The sequence below is a fragment of the Ruditapes philippinarum genome, unplaced genomic scaffold (genome assembly GCF_026571515.1).
Source record: "Ruditapes philippinarum isolate M1 unplaced genomic scaffold, ASM2657151v2 ctg2766_1_1_1_1, whole genome shotgun sequence".
Taxonomy (NCBI): domain Eukaryota; kingdom Metazoa; phylum Mollusca; class Bivalvia; order Venerida; family Veneridae; genus Ruditapes; species Ruditapes philippinarum.
In genome coordinates this window covers 150,387-167,828 of record NW_026865110.1, presented here as the reverse complement: position 1 = coordinate 167,828, position 17,442 = coordinate 150,387, and the positions used below count along the sequence as shown (strand labels likewise).

Sequence of the window (17,442 nt, the reverse complement as noted above, 5' to 3'; positions counted from 1 at the left end):
CATGGACTTTATGTTGTCGGGTTATAAGTGCCTCTGAGTGTATGGTAATGGAATAAAATGCGATTATTTTGTATTTGATCATGCGTTACCTTCACATGGTCATAAATTAACATATACTTCAATAACTAAATTAATGTCTCAAAGTTGCAGTGTGATATCAAATAAATGCCTATATATTGACCTTGTTGTTACATGGTCAATATATAGGCATTTATTTGATATCACACTGCCACTTTGAGACATTAATTTAGTTATTGAAGTATATGTTAATTTATGACCATGTGAAGGTAACGCATGATCAAATACAAAATAATCGCATTTTATTCCATTACCATACACTCAGAGGCACTTATAACCCGACACTTACATTTTTCGGTATAACTTGGTTATTTGTGAACGGATGTTATTCAATTTTCGAACATATAAAATTCAACATATCATACTTTATTTCCTAGAATTTTATTTCCAATTCATTATCAAGAAAATAGAGAAAATAACAAAACAAATATGTTACTGCAAAATGAAAAATCACAAAATGACTGTAAATATCGTAACAAAATGAAAAGTCTCTAAATCCAATTGATTCTGTATAATAAACAGTTCTAATACTTTCTGTGTCATCCCATGGCTATAACAAAGTGAAAACACCTGTCTCATGGTTATGACGCAGTGAAGGGTTGGGGAATATTTCTTCATTCCTGAATAAGGGCTTCCTCGAGTTCCAGCAACTCCTGCATCCCAAGTCACCAGATCTAAACATCACACTTGTCGGCTGAATTGAACAGGCGTGTGAGACGCTTGCGGCCAAAAGCTCCTCGCAATTTGCTGGAACACGAGCAAGCCTTATTTAGGAATAGAGAACTGTGAGGCAGAGGTGTTTACTTTGTTAAAGCCAATTGGGAGGACATACAAAGTATTAGAACTGGTAAACATACAGATTTAATGGGATTCAGAGACTGTTCATTGTGTTACGATTTTTACAGTCATTTTGTGATTTTTCATTTTACAGTAGCCTATTTGTTTTGCTATTTTTTTCTATTTTCTTATCGATGAATTGTAAATATAATTCCAAGTAGTAAGTATGATATGTTGAATTTGGTATGGTCCAAATGTGAACAAAATCCATTCACAAATAACCTATTTATACAGAAAAATGTCATTGTCGGGTTATAAGCTCCTCTGAGTGTATATTGTACAACGATAGTAACAAATAAACTGAGTATTTGCTAAATTTTTTTTCTGGTACTGCTTGTATATTCACAAGTTTAGTTTTGGCTAATCCTGGTGCCACATTTGCTTTTGAATGTATTCATTTTTTTCTTTTTGGTAACATTCTTGATAAGATCATGTCCTTTTTTCTTGTTACTATTGTCATTTTCTTAATCAGAAATATATGTATTTGTGTCAATTTTTGAAGATTTCATATTATAGTCAATAATATTGTATTAATAAACGTTACTTTATTAATGTACTGAATTTAAGATTGTAAGCTGCTTTTGCAAAGAGCTCTTCGTGGAGCCTTTGACGTAAATTTATAATGCAGTTTATTTATGTGTTTCTTTTCCACAAAACATGATGATAGGTTGCATATGTTCGGTTAAAGGTATAGGTATGATACGATATTTATCAAGTCGGCTGACTGTGTGGTGTGCCCTATGCCACTCAAACAGAAAAAAAACAAAAACAAAAAATAGTCAGAGGGGAACTTCATTGTTTTTGTGATTTCATTAACTTGGCACACCTTCTTTTAAATATTTGCTTGAAGATTATCCGAAGTAAATATATCTTCACTGCCTTGTAAAATATACACATCATAAACTTTAAATATTGTACTGTCTGCTCATAGATGCACTTCCCGGTGCTCAGAACAGTGACTATATAACAATAGCAACAACAATAAAGATTCTCGTTTTATTCATTTTTGAACATTTTATATGTACACAAAATACAACAATGTCTTAAAACATTATAAGTGAATAAAAAGAATAATAAACAAAAACACAAGCACTGCTATGATGCCAAAGGCGGTTCAAATAAACTCTGGCAATATTACACAACAAATAAAAAGGAGAAAGTAAACATTTATACATATATAAGTTAAGTACATGATCACAGAAAAATAAAATGTTTGGTCCCTCTCCGTTTGTTGTGAAATCGCTAAAACGCAATATTTGCCAGGTAGCAAAAGTCAACACATGGCCAATAAAGTTTTGCACATGAGGTATTTTCAATGTGTCTAACTTCACAAATGCCTCGCGACAACGAATAGCAACAAACACAGCAGACAATAATTTGACTTGGAAAGGTTCACCAGTTACGAAGTTACAGCAATTAGTCTGTAAAAACAAATCACTAAAGTACAAAGGATTTGCCCGTGAACATTGTCGTTTTGTTGTTGTTATTTTTCTTATCACGACACTCAAGGCAAGCATATAAATATATTTAAATGTCATTTATTCAACAAAATGTCATTTATTTAACACAATGTCATTTATTTAGCTGAATGTCATTTATTTAACAAATGTCATGAACTTGACGTTATGTCATGGACTTGACTCCACACCCGTTTTAAGAGTATTGCAACTATAAAATGTCATGTGAATGTTTTTTTTTTGCAATTGATCAATTTTCACTACAAGTTTCTGCATTCCTTTAATCACCCTTACTACTAAGAGATTTCAGCCATTCCGCCGTCGGTAAATTTTGACAGCCGAGATAGTTTTCACGAAGTTCCTGGTCTGTGAATTCTGGCGTGACGTCACAAGGTGCGCCAAATATAGTAGATTTAATAGCACCCTGGTCTCCTTCGCGCATGACCGGGGACGAGCTTTTTATTTCATTTGTGCTGTGCTGAAATGTGCAAAGAAGATACCATAATGTCAAATGGTCTTTTAAATAGTCAATATCTGTTTATTTTGCAAAGACGTTACTTGTACAACATAGTCATAATTGTATTATAAATGTTGTTTTCAGATGGTTTTTACAATGAACTTGTTTTGCATTTAATAAACAACAGCGTATAAAGTGGTTGTTTGTAGAAGTATTAATAATTTATTAGCACATAACATTACTTCAATTTAAACAAATTCAATTGAAAGATTGTCAGCACACAAGATTTCCAAATTGAAATCAAAGCGAATACTTTTTAAGTGCATTGTTTTCTTCATTGCACATGTTTAAATGTAGTTTGTACCGTTGAGATAACCACACTTAAATGTTCCCATCTGTTTTTATAAGTTTAAAATTCTTCACATTTATAACCACTTTCAACAATTAAGATATTAAATAAAAGTTCTCTAACTACTTTCAACAATTAAGATATTAAATAAAAGTTCTCATGAAAGATTAGTCATTTATTGTGGTTACAATCGACCGCATAAACCACATATAGAGTATCAAAGTGAAATGACAGACCGCTACAATGGACTTCGAAAAGGATTTATCAATGAACTATCTATTCGAAAAATATGATGCTCCTGCTTCGTAAACAGTCGTACCTAAATAAAATCTGCACAATCTGTACATTAATTAATAACCGTTATAATAGAATCTTGTATTAGTGTAAATTGCACATTCTATCAGTTTTATATTGTACATTTACAATACATTACAAAGTAGGTAAATATTTCAATTATGGTATTCATAGAAACCAAGTTATGTAAACAAACTAGTAGCGTAGTAGCAGCAGCAGCAGAAGCAGAAGGAGGAGACATAAATGAAGAAAGAAGAGATGCGCCAACTGACCTCATGAACTTGTCTGGAACAGTCTTGTTTATGATTGGCCTGTACCCAGTGTATAGTGTAATCATCATTGAATGCATATTCATGGTCCTTTCCGCTCGCAAATACAATAACATTCTTGTGAGCATGAGAGTTCTTGAAAGCTTGAGCAATTTCACCGGCATAGCTTTGGTCTATAACGAGGTGAACTTTGCGAGCTTCGCAGAATGCCAAGTCGGACTGAAGTTCATCAACAGTATATTGTTCATCATCATCCGCCTGGAGAATATAAACTGTATTAATATCACATGTAATTGTCATACGCCAATGATTTTATTATCTACTGATGTCGACATATACGAAATATGCTAAGAAAGTTCGTAAACTGCAGCTCTAATGTTATATCTTTAAATTTGCGTACATGAGGCTTATTTAGGAATGTGTAGTCTAAATACAGTGAAAAACGCAATACAGTTTGTTTACAAATTTCAATTATGTGAAAATGTATTTAAAAATTCATGCAAAGTAGAAAGCAAAATCAAATATATATAATATATGTTTTTGGTAATGTTTAAATTCTTTGAATTCCGCAGCATCGTGCCTTTTTCCTAGAAATGTGCTACGGTTACCAAGGCAAGTCGTACACATGTTTTTGTCCGATGCTGGCTTTTCTGGTCAATAAAATACAAATATTCTGTTGTTAAAAAAAAAGAAAAAACACATACCATTCCGTCTCCATTGACGTCCCAAAGCAGAGAGGTACCGTCAACTTTTGTAGGACTATTCATATACAATAGAAGAGAATCGACACACTGCATGGTCTGACACATGGTCTGTATATGATACCGGAAGGCAAGTTTCATCGCTGCTGGAAGAACTTGATGGGGATGATCACCAGGAACTAAAACAGAGAAATGGGATTATTAATATGATTTGATGTGATGTGATATGATATGATATGATATGAAATGATATGACGTAATGTGATGTGATATATGACATAATATATTCTAATATAATGTAATACAATGTATAATACAATACAATTTAATGTTTTATTATAATATTGAAATATAAAAAATGGCACTGCCAAGTACGAACCTAATTAACTTTTCATACGTTATTGTGCATAAATTGTCAAAATTTCACAATCAAAACGGTTCAAAGACATTGGAAAATGAGAAAAAAGGAGAAAAAATTATCTTGAATTTTATAAAAAATCCACAAAGTCTCGTGCGACTAAACGCGCTATCGGCTAATAATTACTTTCAAGTTCACTAAAAACAGCGGGATCAAGTTTCTAATTAGAAGTGATATCGGGTGCCTTTGGATTTTAACGAAATATGAACCGTTTGAAAATGCCGCAAAATGTAAGTTCATTTGTTACATTAATACATTCAATGAATCTTGCGGAGAGCTTTTGTTAGAGTGAAATATTTGTCGATTTCAACAATCACTTTCTCCTAGCCTTCCCATCGATCGAGAAAAGGGTAGTTTGATACAAAAACGTTTCTTTATGCATAACAATAAAATATGTAAGGTGTATGAAATAGTTTTATTATGTCGTGATAAGTACAGAGGTAGCCTATCTCATTTATTTTGGCCTCATGTAGGTAAGGTATGCATCCTACTGTTAAAGCCAATAAAAAGGTAGATTAATTATACATAATATGACATTCAAAGCTTAGTGTGACATGGTTTTATCAGACCGGTTGTCTAATTAAATATTATTGAATTCTCCTTAATAAAACAGAAGTTTCAGAAAATATTTCAGCATATTTCACAAATTATTTTGCACTTAAAAATCACCAACTATATACAGACGATTGTCATTTTTCAATGGCCATATGATCACCATTTATATTGCTGATCATATAATTTCTAACTTGAAAGAAACGAGAAATAAATGTGGGAATAATGTATCTCTCAGTCACTGGAACTGCCATTATATCCGTTGGTAATTGAGGCTTACTTGAAAACAACCTTTAGGAAATGTTCCGGTAGATTGAGATAAATTATCAAAAAATCTCTACATCACTTTTCAAAAGGAATTCATAAACATGTTGCAATTGATATGCAAACTGTAGGCATCCCTTTTGATCTATATAGAACCACAAAATAATTGGTTAATTAATGGCACCGGACTAAGAGAAAATGAGAAGTAAAAATGAGCCACGACAGGGGAATATCCAAGTTCAAAGACATAGGCTCTATCAAATCTATTTACTACTGATCAACTTTACAATAATCAACAAACAACAAACACTACGGCAGTTCGAAATTCATTAACATCAAACGCAAAAGCGACACACCGCCTTTGAAGTCTTTGTTTGAAGTCGCCGACTTTATGGTATATGTTGCTTAAATACTGGAGGTTGACTGATTAAGAAAACGTTTGTCAACTGTTTGATGTTTAAAAGTTGTTGCTTTAAATTTAAATAAAGAACTAATGTTAAATATTACGCACTAAGAGTTTATTTGGGTGCATTCGTGTAGTTTATGATTTTTGATGAACGCAGTTCCTCAAACTGCTTCTGCATCCACCATCTAATACATTTCTATTGTTAAAGCCATGTATCCTTTGTACATACTTTTTTCTATTCATTCTGATTATGTTTTGAAAAATTAAGAATATGAATTTACAAATGTCAATAATTTTGAAATGGATTGAAGATGACAAATTTAATTTTATATCCACACTTTTTATCTGCGCGATCAGAGCGTTTTATCTACCAATTCATATTCAAGCAATATAAATGTGTACATTAAATAAGCAAAATAAAAAATCAAACCCAGTAAGATTTTTAAATTCATCTCTGTGTCAAATAACTGATTATTTTCACGGTTTTCACGGATCTTTGCAGTATAAAAATGTCATCCCTTTGATCCACAATGATGCAGTTCAATTGACGAGAGTAAATCGGTAATACCTCGTATAAAACATTAACATTTTACGCTACATTTTTACACTGCAATCAATTTTTAGATCTTGTCAATCATAAAAATCTGTTTAATACACTGAAAGCAATTAAATGTGACGGTATTTAAGGATTTATAGGTGGTATTAAAGTATGACTTTTGACTGCAAATAGTTAGATTTGAAGGCTTCAAATGAAAAAAAAATGGAATCTTATTATACATTTATATATTTAATGATAAATAGGAAAAAAATTGCTCATGTATTTTTAACTACAAGCAACTATTGTTGTTTGTTTTAAAAACCACACTCTTTGTCAAAATAAATGCGCGTCAATCAAAAAAAGTTATAAATTTTATTTCACTCACTAAGGTAATTAACTCTTTAACTAGAAGTGCTTTAAATAACAGCATTAACTCTACTAATTACAGACATAGGTGTATTTGTTGCAACACTACCTCATAGAAGCAAACACTAGAAATTGAATAAACGCATATAGCTAAATCACAAAAAGCTGCTTTGGAATGATGGTTATTTATCCTGCCATACAAGGTTAAATGGTATGCCATTCTGACAGATAACAACTTATTAGACGAGCTTTCTGTTCAAACTGTTCAAATAACAAGAGTTTTGTTCAAATTTATCAGCCAGCCAGACATCATTCAACTAAAATTTTCTATGTATGGAAAAACCAGTAACTAATTTGTCCATACTTCCAGCATCAGCCAACTAGAATTTTCTTTATCTACAAGACAGTAACAAATTGTCCATACTTTAAGCATCAGCTAGGCAAACTAAAATTTTTACAACAGAACAGAAACAAGTTATGCCTTACCATGAACACCTGACGCACCGTTCGCAAAGAATATTTTGATGTTTCTCTTCTTAAAACCATTTTCTCGTAACATCCAGTAGAATAACTCGACATTTCTTAGGTGTCTGTTTCCTGTGGTCTGACGATTCCAGCCTCCAGAAATGATGACAGCTTGATCGCAGATTTCAAACAATCTACAACTTGTATGAACCGTCTCTCGAGTTGTTGAACAACGCTGTGTGTTATCTCGTATTGGATTACAAATCAACTCGGTCGTATCTTCGAGTCTCCTCAACACCGGACAAAGTCCGAACCCGGCAAACTTTGATCGGCACTGTAAATGGTTTTCTCGTTTTTGTGGAAAAGATTCAGTGGTTTTGTCTGATTTATCAATCTGTACAACAGGTAAGAAATTTATTTCGCATCTTCGTGCATAATTTCGCCTTCGAAATCGTCTTTCTAATGCATTTTTACACCTTTTCCTCAATGCTAAAGTCATGCACTGCATGTTACCTGAAAAAAGAAGATAAAATGGTATTAATTCACATTGGATCAAATTTTCAGGATGTAAGTGCAAGGAAAAATAAGGACGCATTTCTAAGTCTCATACGTAAGGGTTATGACACATCTTAAGCAATTTATGTGAATTGTTAGTGCCATATGCGAGCTTATTTGTACTCTCGCCAATATTCTTACAATTTGAAGCATTTCTTTCAATTTTCGGATTTTATTTCAAAGATGATAGATTTAAGCAAGCTTGAATGACTGCAACAGTTTAGCTATAATAAAACGTTGAAATCTCTATATTTACATTTTGGCTGTACAGTACTTTAGCATGGACGAAATAGAAATAACAAAAGAAACAAGATATGGCTGAGACAGTATGATTTTTATAACAAGTTATCTTATTGATATCAAAATTTAATTTGAGATAAATTTAGGCCCTTTTGCATCATATAACCCTTTATAAAGAATTATCACTCGAATAATTCAGTAGTATCCTTATTTAAATACAATGAAGTAATCTAATACTGCCTGCCAACAAAACTAAACTCGATGAAAAATAAGTCTTGTTTCGTAAACATTTTGCATAGGAATTTAGAGAGAACAAGACTCTTTTCTGCTGCACGTATGATTAAACTAACAAAACTTTTATGGAATGTCGGATATGTACGTGACCAAATCGATCCATTTGAACTGATAAAGGAATTATAATTCACACGTTAAAAAATTTAAAAACTGTAACGATTCAGATAACATATGCAGTCCAAAAAGTCCTTCAACAATCGCGTGCAGGGTATGGATTTATCAGGAGACTTGAACTATTGAAACGAGTATGGTATGCCGTGAATTATATAAAAATCAAGGGGTAAACCTAGCATAGAGATTAGTTCAAAGATTGGGACGAAACCTACAGCGGCGTACAAAATGACGAAATTGGATCTCTCTCGATTTTCGTCAACAGCAGATGCAGAAAATATGATACATTATAATGATCACGAAACAAATTTTATGCTCTTTTTGAATCAATATAACTTTCAACGGTCCACCCACATTGAATATCTAACATTTCAACGGAGTATGACTCGTACCATTGCACTCAGATTCAATGGTATTTAGAGCGTCTCATAAAGAAATATAAACACTGTAAACGGAACTACGGAACTGTACAATCTCGCTACAAACAAAAAACAAGACCGGAGAAACTGTAGTCGAGCAAGAAATAGAACGTGCGATACGTGACAAGGAAGCGTTTTCTGAAATATTTTCGACTGCTTTTATCGGTTAGGGTTTGGACTGTGCCTCTTCTTAGACAAAGTGTTTTATTAATTTCTTCTATTTAGTCTGAACTTAGAAATGTTCCCACTATCGCTGCTAGGTTTGAACTGAAAGGCAACAGGGTGTTTTTCCTGAGATAGACTTACTTACATTGATATCAGTAAAATTTGGTAATTATTTGATGAAATGTATTGATGCTTCATCTGATCTTATTTACTTTCTTTGATGATCAACCGAAATTCACATAAGTATGATTGTTTTGAAACACAAAACAATAACATATAGCAGCTCAAGGTTATCTTAATGCATCAACACTTCATGTTCATTTTTGTGAACGTTTAAAATCGTTCTAATTTGTAAATAATGTTATCAAGCGTACAAATAAAGTGATTAACCTTTACCTAAAGTGCTTACTTTCCTCAGATGTTACATATAAAATTACGAAATGTGCAAAAATGAATCTTGCAAAATTAAAAACGGTGTAAATATTTGGTAATGAAAGTAGTAAAATTTCTACTATTTTTTATTCTAAATATGCCGATTTTCAAATAGAGTGTGAGCATTTTATACTTTCTATAAAGTTTTTTCTCTCTATCGATTCCCCTAGAGCTTTAACAATTAAAAACAATTGTGACATTTCTGTACTTAAAGAGGAAATACAAAACGATTATATAAAAGTATGAGGCGGTAATTTAAAAGAGTTATAAAGCTATCATCACATTACACTTCAAAGGCATGGACGCAATAAAATAAATTCATTGAACAGCTTCACTTTCCAGTGAAATAAATCAACAGATACAGTGAGCTTAAGTATTATCTCAGAAGGAATATCTCAATGTTAAATGAATCGTAAAACTTGAACCTCTTAGTCTACTAGCGGGGACTGAATCTACCAGTGCGACTGCTGCAAACTATGATCAACCAAACTAGTGAAAGCTAATCATTATTTGCACCGTTCGCGATTCAGTACACATTTTTAAATATTTTTTAAAAATGTCCCCTTGTGTCGGAGGGGTTGCCTTTAATCGGTCGGTCTCAGGATTGTAGCCACCGTTTAACCCTATCATAAGGGGCGACCAAATGGGTTCGAATTACTATGTATCTCTAAGCTCCAAAAGGTGAGGTGGTTATGGCTCCTTGTGTTGCTTTAAATTTGTAACACCCGAGCTTAGTCAAAATCATCTTTCCTGTTTCGGCGTCATATGATCTAAACTGTATTGATGCGGCGTAAAAACAAAATCTTTGTACATAAATGATAACGGTTTTTTGTCCAGATCGAAAGATGGAAAAGTCTATTTCGATAATTTAGATGTTTAGATAGGTTAATATGGGTTAATAACATTACATCTTTAGATAAAGATATTTTACATAATATTTTGACAGGTTTCACAATTTCCGGTATAAATTTAAAATTAGTTTAATCATATATCGGAATATAAATTAAATCAAATATAATGATGTAAAGGAAACATTTATATTATGTTATTATACTCGATATTCGAAGACCGCATTTGATTTAGAAGGAGAAGCTTTGATCTCAAAGAATTGAAAAGAAACCAAAGAAGTTACTTATGTAAATATGGAATACATGTTTATCACGAATTTATCTTCTAGAACTTTAAAATTTTAGAATTTGTTACTTAAATTGATATAATTAATATTAAATTCTAAAAGATGCTAAGCAATCAGAAATAGATACTTGTATCTCTTTTTGTGTTTAATAAGGTAAAATTATAATATCACCGAAAAGGATAATAGTTTCCCATGAAGAAAAAGTTTCTTGAAGTGTTTTTATTTAATATGATTTTTTTTATTATTTTTTAAATTAAAATAATGAAATTACATTAAAAACCCAAAGAAATAATAATTTGCAGCGCCGTATTCTTTTTATAATATATAATGTCTTCATACTAATATGAAACGTATGCCCTCACTTGTCAAGGTGCGAAGCGATGACTCAAGGTCAACAAGGGAACACAGCCCCCGAAAAAACCTAGTCTGAACGGCAAGGCACACATTACGTGACCAATCCAAAAAAATATGGGAAGGGAAAAGACCGGAAAAGGGAGGGGAAGGACGTACCTGTTTTTTTGTGGACTGTAGTGAAAAGTGTCCTGTTAATATATTTTATTTTAAAGTAATTAAAGTACAGAAGAGAACAAGAAAGATAAGGACAATTGTAAAACAAAATATAAAGATTTATTTTATCTTGCGTAATATATCTCGTTTTCATTTGCATGAATACAGTGTGAAATATATCGTGTTGTCAAATGCACGACTAAAAGCTGTCATTAGTCGTTTGATGTAGATTATCACTATAAAATAAAAGGAAAAAGAATTTTTACTTTGTTGTTAAAGAAGCATAATAAATTTCTCTTGAAGATAGTACAGATGCGTTTCTATGAAGCGTGTTGATTACTGCTATAAACCTATAAACGTGCAAATGACTGCACCATCAAAACTACCGTAAAGATACATAAAAAGCAATTCACTGTACCATGAAAAATACGGTGAAAACGATCAAACGCGGATTGTTTTACTTATAAAGCTATCTTCTTAAGGTCTTTTGGCAAAGTAGGAGGTAGAATTGATGGTTATTCATCAAATATTTTGTACAAGGAGGTTTAATATAAACGGCAATTTTACAATTAATGGATTAAATGGAGCACTAGCTTCACAAAAAAAACCTCTCCAGTGTCGCTCACCCCCAAGGTGGGGTAATGATTAAGAAGACACTTTCACTGCATAGACAACAAGCTTAAAATGTGACAGGTTCATTATCAACATACTAATGCAATATTTTCTTTTATCTATAAAATTTTAACTTTACATTTACTTTCCATTTTGTTTTTATTTATTACACGCAGTTTAAAAGAACCCGTCTGTTTTTTTTTCATTTTTTTTTTAGTTTGAGTCTGAGTTTGCAGGCATACTTCATATATAAAGCTTTGCAGTCAAAAGCAATATTTCTAGTATAACCAAAATTAAATTATAAATCAATTAACAAATTAATAAGAAACCTATTGAAATTGAAAATATTAATTTTTTTACTATCCTGATTGTTTACAAACGTATACTTTGATCATTCAAATGTCTATTTATTGTATAATAAATTGAAAAAAACAAATTGATAGAATTTGTTATGATACTTGTTGCTTGTAGGGGGCCATGTTGCCAGATTTTGACATCAATTCGACCCCATACATAAAAATGCATATTTGTATTGAGAAAATCTTGTCAGGGGTTTACTTGTTAATTCAATGTTTATCTTAAATCATATTCTAATATTTTGCTTTCTTTGTTAAGACACGTTTATCTAAAATTTTAAGATTGTAAGTCCTTGACGAAGATAATTTAGTAAACTTAGTGGGAAGTCAGTTTTCATACAAAATGATTTAAAATTGGAGAATAAAGTTTGTCTATTTTAATGAAATTTGTTTTCCAATGAACATTGGATGGTGGATGATCATCGAAATTTGAGTCCACTTCCGATTTTTTTCTAAAAATTTGTCTTAAAAGCTGTAAAAAGTTGCCCCGTGCTTCACTTCAGTGTTGTTATATTTTCTAGTCCTTCGGAATCATTGATGTCAGCGCTATTAAGTGTCGAGAATAGAGTACCGCTCAAGTCGGTGCTAGGGGGCGTGAGGAATGTTGCACTTATTCATTATCCCTCATGTACAGACTCAATGAAACCGAGTCTGCAAATTTCATGTTTGATGTGATAAATGCTTCCAGGGATTATTTTGTTTCCAGATTTTTAAACTTAAGACATTCATTACGTATATATTATTCGTATCGAAATACGTAAGCTCGACAATGTTAGATGATTTGCCCTCATTGACATAAAATATATGAATAAATAAATAACTGACCAAGCTATGTTATATATAGGGGTGTACAATAGCGGGATGAATTGAAAGAATATTGATCTAGAACTTGCATTATCAAACAAATAAGCCATCAATATAATATTTACGGGATATGAACAAGTTTAACATGTCTTATGTACTTGTATGTTATGAGATTCAATGTACATAAATAAGGGGTTAAAATGTTATCATAGCTGTTTCATTTCTTAAATCAAAGGTGACCTATTGCAAATTAAAATTTAAAAGATATCATTATAGATAATTTGAGTATTTGGAAATGTGATAGTTTGATTGCATAATTAGGGTGCACTGAGCGCAAAGCCCTTGACCGGGAAACTTGATATTCAGGTATAGCTTTTTCAGGTATATATTTCGTTATAGTAATATGACCTTTGTACCACATATTTCATTTAAAAAAAAACATTTTGAATAATGATACTAAATTTATGGCTTTAAGAGTTTTATAATCCCTTGTATTTTATGTATATAATATATAATTTAACTTTTATTATGTCACTAATAATTACACAAATAAAAAGCGGTAATATTTATATATAATACAAGGGCTCTGAACTTCTGTTAAATTATTGTATTATAGTTGTTAAAGGTTTAAAAGTGTTTATCAAGACTGATATAAATTTGCTTTCAAGTCATTTGCGAGGTACAGTTTATTGGGATTAATAATGTATAGTTTTGAAGAAAAAATATATATGAAAAAAAAAATCATTAGAGAAATTATTACAAAGCATGATCTATGTATCAAATAACATTTACAATAAGGAATTCAAATAAAAAAAAAGAGTTCCACTTTTTAAAAGATATATTCATATAGATAATTTCGATTTAAGATGAAAGTAAATTTTACAACATGAAAGGCAGTTTTAATTACTTTTCATACAATATTACCATTGTTCGTCCATAAAATTAGTTATTCTTTTGATACGACTTATTATGATTATAGATATGAACCCTCTTATCTCTATGTTACATAACAAAACATTACTGTTTGGTGAAAATGCATAAATTAAAATACAAATGTTTGTATACAAAATACTTTAAAGTGACGTATAATTTCATTTATATTTTAGATATGAATTATGAAAAAAATGGTTCAGTAAGCATTGTTATGTTATACTTGATAGATATTTAGATTGAAACTGGCTGTTTCATCTTGGTTTGTCCACACTAAGTCTCTCCTGTGAATAATTGCGGTAGATATTGTCTCTTGTTTCAAATTGGGTCTCAATTAGCCAACTGCTATTGATCCACCCTAATACTAATCATCATAAACACAATATACTCAAATACACGAAAGTTGACGCGGGCGCCTTTAAGATTTGAAATCCCTTTGATGTACGCTTGTTTTATTTATCAAATGTGGTGGATATATCAAGTAATCGGCTTATTTCATTATTTAAAGTCTTTAATCTGTGTTTGTCAGAGGGCCAGCTTTTGAGTGTCCTTCTATGTAATACAGGACTCGGGGATAGTCGAGCTTAACTTTCGTACAATCCGACAGCTCGCACCAAGTTAAACAGTTATGAGAAAAATTATCACATATCAAAAGATGAAATGTGATGTGTGGGCCTTTCATGCTGTATCATATTTAATTCATCCTCTGTATACGTTTCATTTATAACTTTCTAACACATTAATTATGCATGCAGGCCTAATCGTTAATCATATAACAATTTTCGACTACATAACAATGTATTCTCTATATTTTTAGGCAAGTTGACTCCACCAGCATCCATAATTGCGCTTTAAAATTTCCTTTGAAGAGTAATAATATGAATAATGTACGACAATAATTTCAAACATTATGTATTTTTCAACATTTTAACATGATTAATATCGGTATGGTTCTTTGGTGTAAGTTTATGTTTTAAAAAAGGAAGAGAAGAAATAGCATTAGCATATTATAAAAAATGTTGCTGCTACTGTATTTTAAGAGAATAACTTTGAGATATGAGTAAAGTTATCACACCTGAGCCATCGTATTCAAATGATGATAATTGAGCAGAGATCTCACTGTTAACTTCATTTATCTAGCATAAACTAGAACATCTAACAGTGTGTGATAACGTTTCTACTACTTTCATCTTATCATTTACATTGTTATTATTATGATACGCTTTGTTGTATGGCTATGTAAGATCTAGATATGTAGATGTATTAAGTTCATCCCCAGTTAACTTTGAGTTTCGACAGGTTGTTGCTACAGCACGATGACAGTGCTAATTTTGACGAAATATAAATAGAATTGCTGGGAACAATTCTTTAATTCTCAGCAAGCAAGCAAGTTTGTAGAGGTATTTTCCTGGTAACGTTAGCAATATAATATATTGTTTTTGCATTTTGAGATTAGGAACCACTGATTTGGAGAGGAGCTTTATGATATTGTTTGAAACAACTTTTTTAAAGGTTCAATATGGTTTCTTGTTACTTTCATATTACTATCTTTAAAAGAAGGAGTTACTGTGCGAAACAATCGTGCAAGACTTTAAACCTACCTAAATTACGCCCTTCTCTCTGATGACAGTCATTTGGTGTTACATTATTATCCACATAGAACACTATCACTAAATGTCCAAAGTTTGCAAGCGGATATGGGTCCACAACGACGACGGCGTCGTGACTTTCAGACCGTGTTAAAGGTTCGTCGGGGAGGTATGTTTTATATTTATATCCAAATATGGACGGAGTAGCAATATACACGTTCATTCTGTGTCTGCTTATAGTCACTAATTCTTTACATTCTCTCTTAGTTGTAAAGAAAGCGTCAAGGGTGTCACCACAATCCAAACTGTTTATATATCTGAATGCAGCGTCTGCCCATTTCTCCTCGCCTCTCGTATACTGAAAGAATGAATCTAGTCTTTCAGAACTGTTTTCTATATATTTCATAGCTGCACCATTCACTCTTACAACCATGGCAAACTCTGTAAGAATCAGAGATAATCCCCAAACCAACGTCCGAGACATTTTACTTCACTGTGTTTTTTTCCCCTTGATGTTTACCTCCACACTTTATATACTCATATATGTTTCACTTTTAATACGGTTCCAACATTACTATAACTGGCTTTGAAAACATTTCTATTTATTTTTTTCTTAATGAGACTTTAAAATATGTTCTTATCTGTTAACGTTACATTGCTTTTCGCTGAATGAAAGTGTATAGAATTGTTTTGTTTTAGTAGTTTTCCAAAGTACAAACAATATTTTTCAATTAAATTCAAGTGTGTGCTTTGAGATATATCTCTCTGTTACCCAGAGAAAGTAAATATTACATTACAACTCGCCAATCTATTAAACAAACCGTTATCTTTAAACCGACATAAATTAACTTCAAAGAAGTAATTCAATTAATTTGTAAAATAATACGAAAATTGTCTATTTCTATTGAAAACTGATAATATTCAAACAACCGATATAGATTGTTCTGTCTTAGCACTTCTCCGCCTATTGTAAGATTAACCTTTTCAAAATCACAAATGCTTCGCATCCAATATCTTAATCCATTAATGGCAATGCACTGATAAAATGTTCCTTTTATATGACAACGTTTTATGCTTCATTCAAAATCAACACAGAAAATACCTTTCGGTCATTATTTATTCACTGAAGTCGAAATCAAAGGGAATGCCGACACATAAAATGAAAAATAATATCGCGGATTTTAATTACAATGTTAATACAATTATTATCGTGAATGGTTTTACAGTCACCCAATCGGCAGTGTAGAGCGATCTACAACCATCGATTTCATTGGATGGCGTACAAGCCAGGTAAAATTGTAAACATTGTCGGCGTCCCTTTGATCTCAGATCTCCATCAAAGGTAAATTGACCGAAGACTGGGAATGTCCGGACAAAAATCGACTGATGTCTGCGTAAACTTAACTAAACTAACTATTCATAATATTATACATAAAGTGCAAATTTAAATATACAATGTTGTCATGATATTTTGTTATTGTTTAATATGCATCACCTCACTAACTGTTCTTTTTATTAAATTGAAAGTAAAACTCATCTTAAGTGCTATTAAATAGCTATTAGCTAATTTCTTTATAGTTGTAATTAAATAAAGATAGATACATTATGGCAAAAAATGTATTTAGTATGGTTTATGTAACGTTAAAAGCTATTTCGCTGTACGACAATTTGCGTTTTCCCACTCTGTATAGTTAGAGCCGACTGAAGCGTCTTTGAGGACATTATTTGTTATAAGTTTTGTGACATAAAAAAACATTTATTGGGAAAGTACATCTTTTGTACCTATTTATTACTTTGAATATATTTTTCATTAAATCTAAAGTTATTATATAAAGTAACAAC

The 17,442-nt window shown here is 31.6% G+C and overlaps 1 protein-coding gene across 1 annotated transcript; it reads right to left on the bottom strand.

The window, feature by feature from the left end:
• Window positions 1–1,897: 1,897 nt before the first annotated feature.
• On the bottom strand, window positions 1,898–16,810 carry LOC132727840 (uncharacterized). Its single transcript, XM_060713427.1, has 5 exons — window positions 15,613–16,810; window positions 7,473–7,964; window positions 4,446–4,621; window positions 3,745–3,999; window positions 1,898–2,850 (listed from the first exon to the last, which is right to left on the bottom strand). The coding sequence occupies exons 1-5, from the start codon at window positions 16,082–16,084 to the stop codon at window positions 2,653–2,655; spliced, it is 1,593 nt and encodes a 530-aa protein (XP_060569410.1). The 5' UTR covers window positions 16,085–16,810; the 3' UTR covers window positions 1,898–2,652.
• Between the last annotated feature and the right edge of the window lie 632 nt (window positions 16,811–17,442).

Bases quoted from the DNA above. Each gene is read 5' to 3' on its own strand.
- LOC132727840 (XM_060713427.1), bottom strand. From the start codon at position 16,084: ATGTCTCGGACGTTGGTTTGGGGATTATCTCTGATTCTTACAGAGTTT. The intron at 7,965-15,612 runs GTAGGTTTAAAG...TTCTTTTTTCAG, and splicing joins GAGAGAAGGGCGTAATTTAG to GTAACATGCAGTGCATGACT. The intron at 4,000-4,445 runs GTATGTGTTTTT...TATATTCTCCAG, and splicing joins ACGTCAATGGAGACGGAATG to GCGGATGATGATGAACAATA.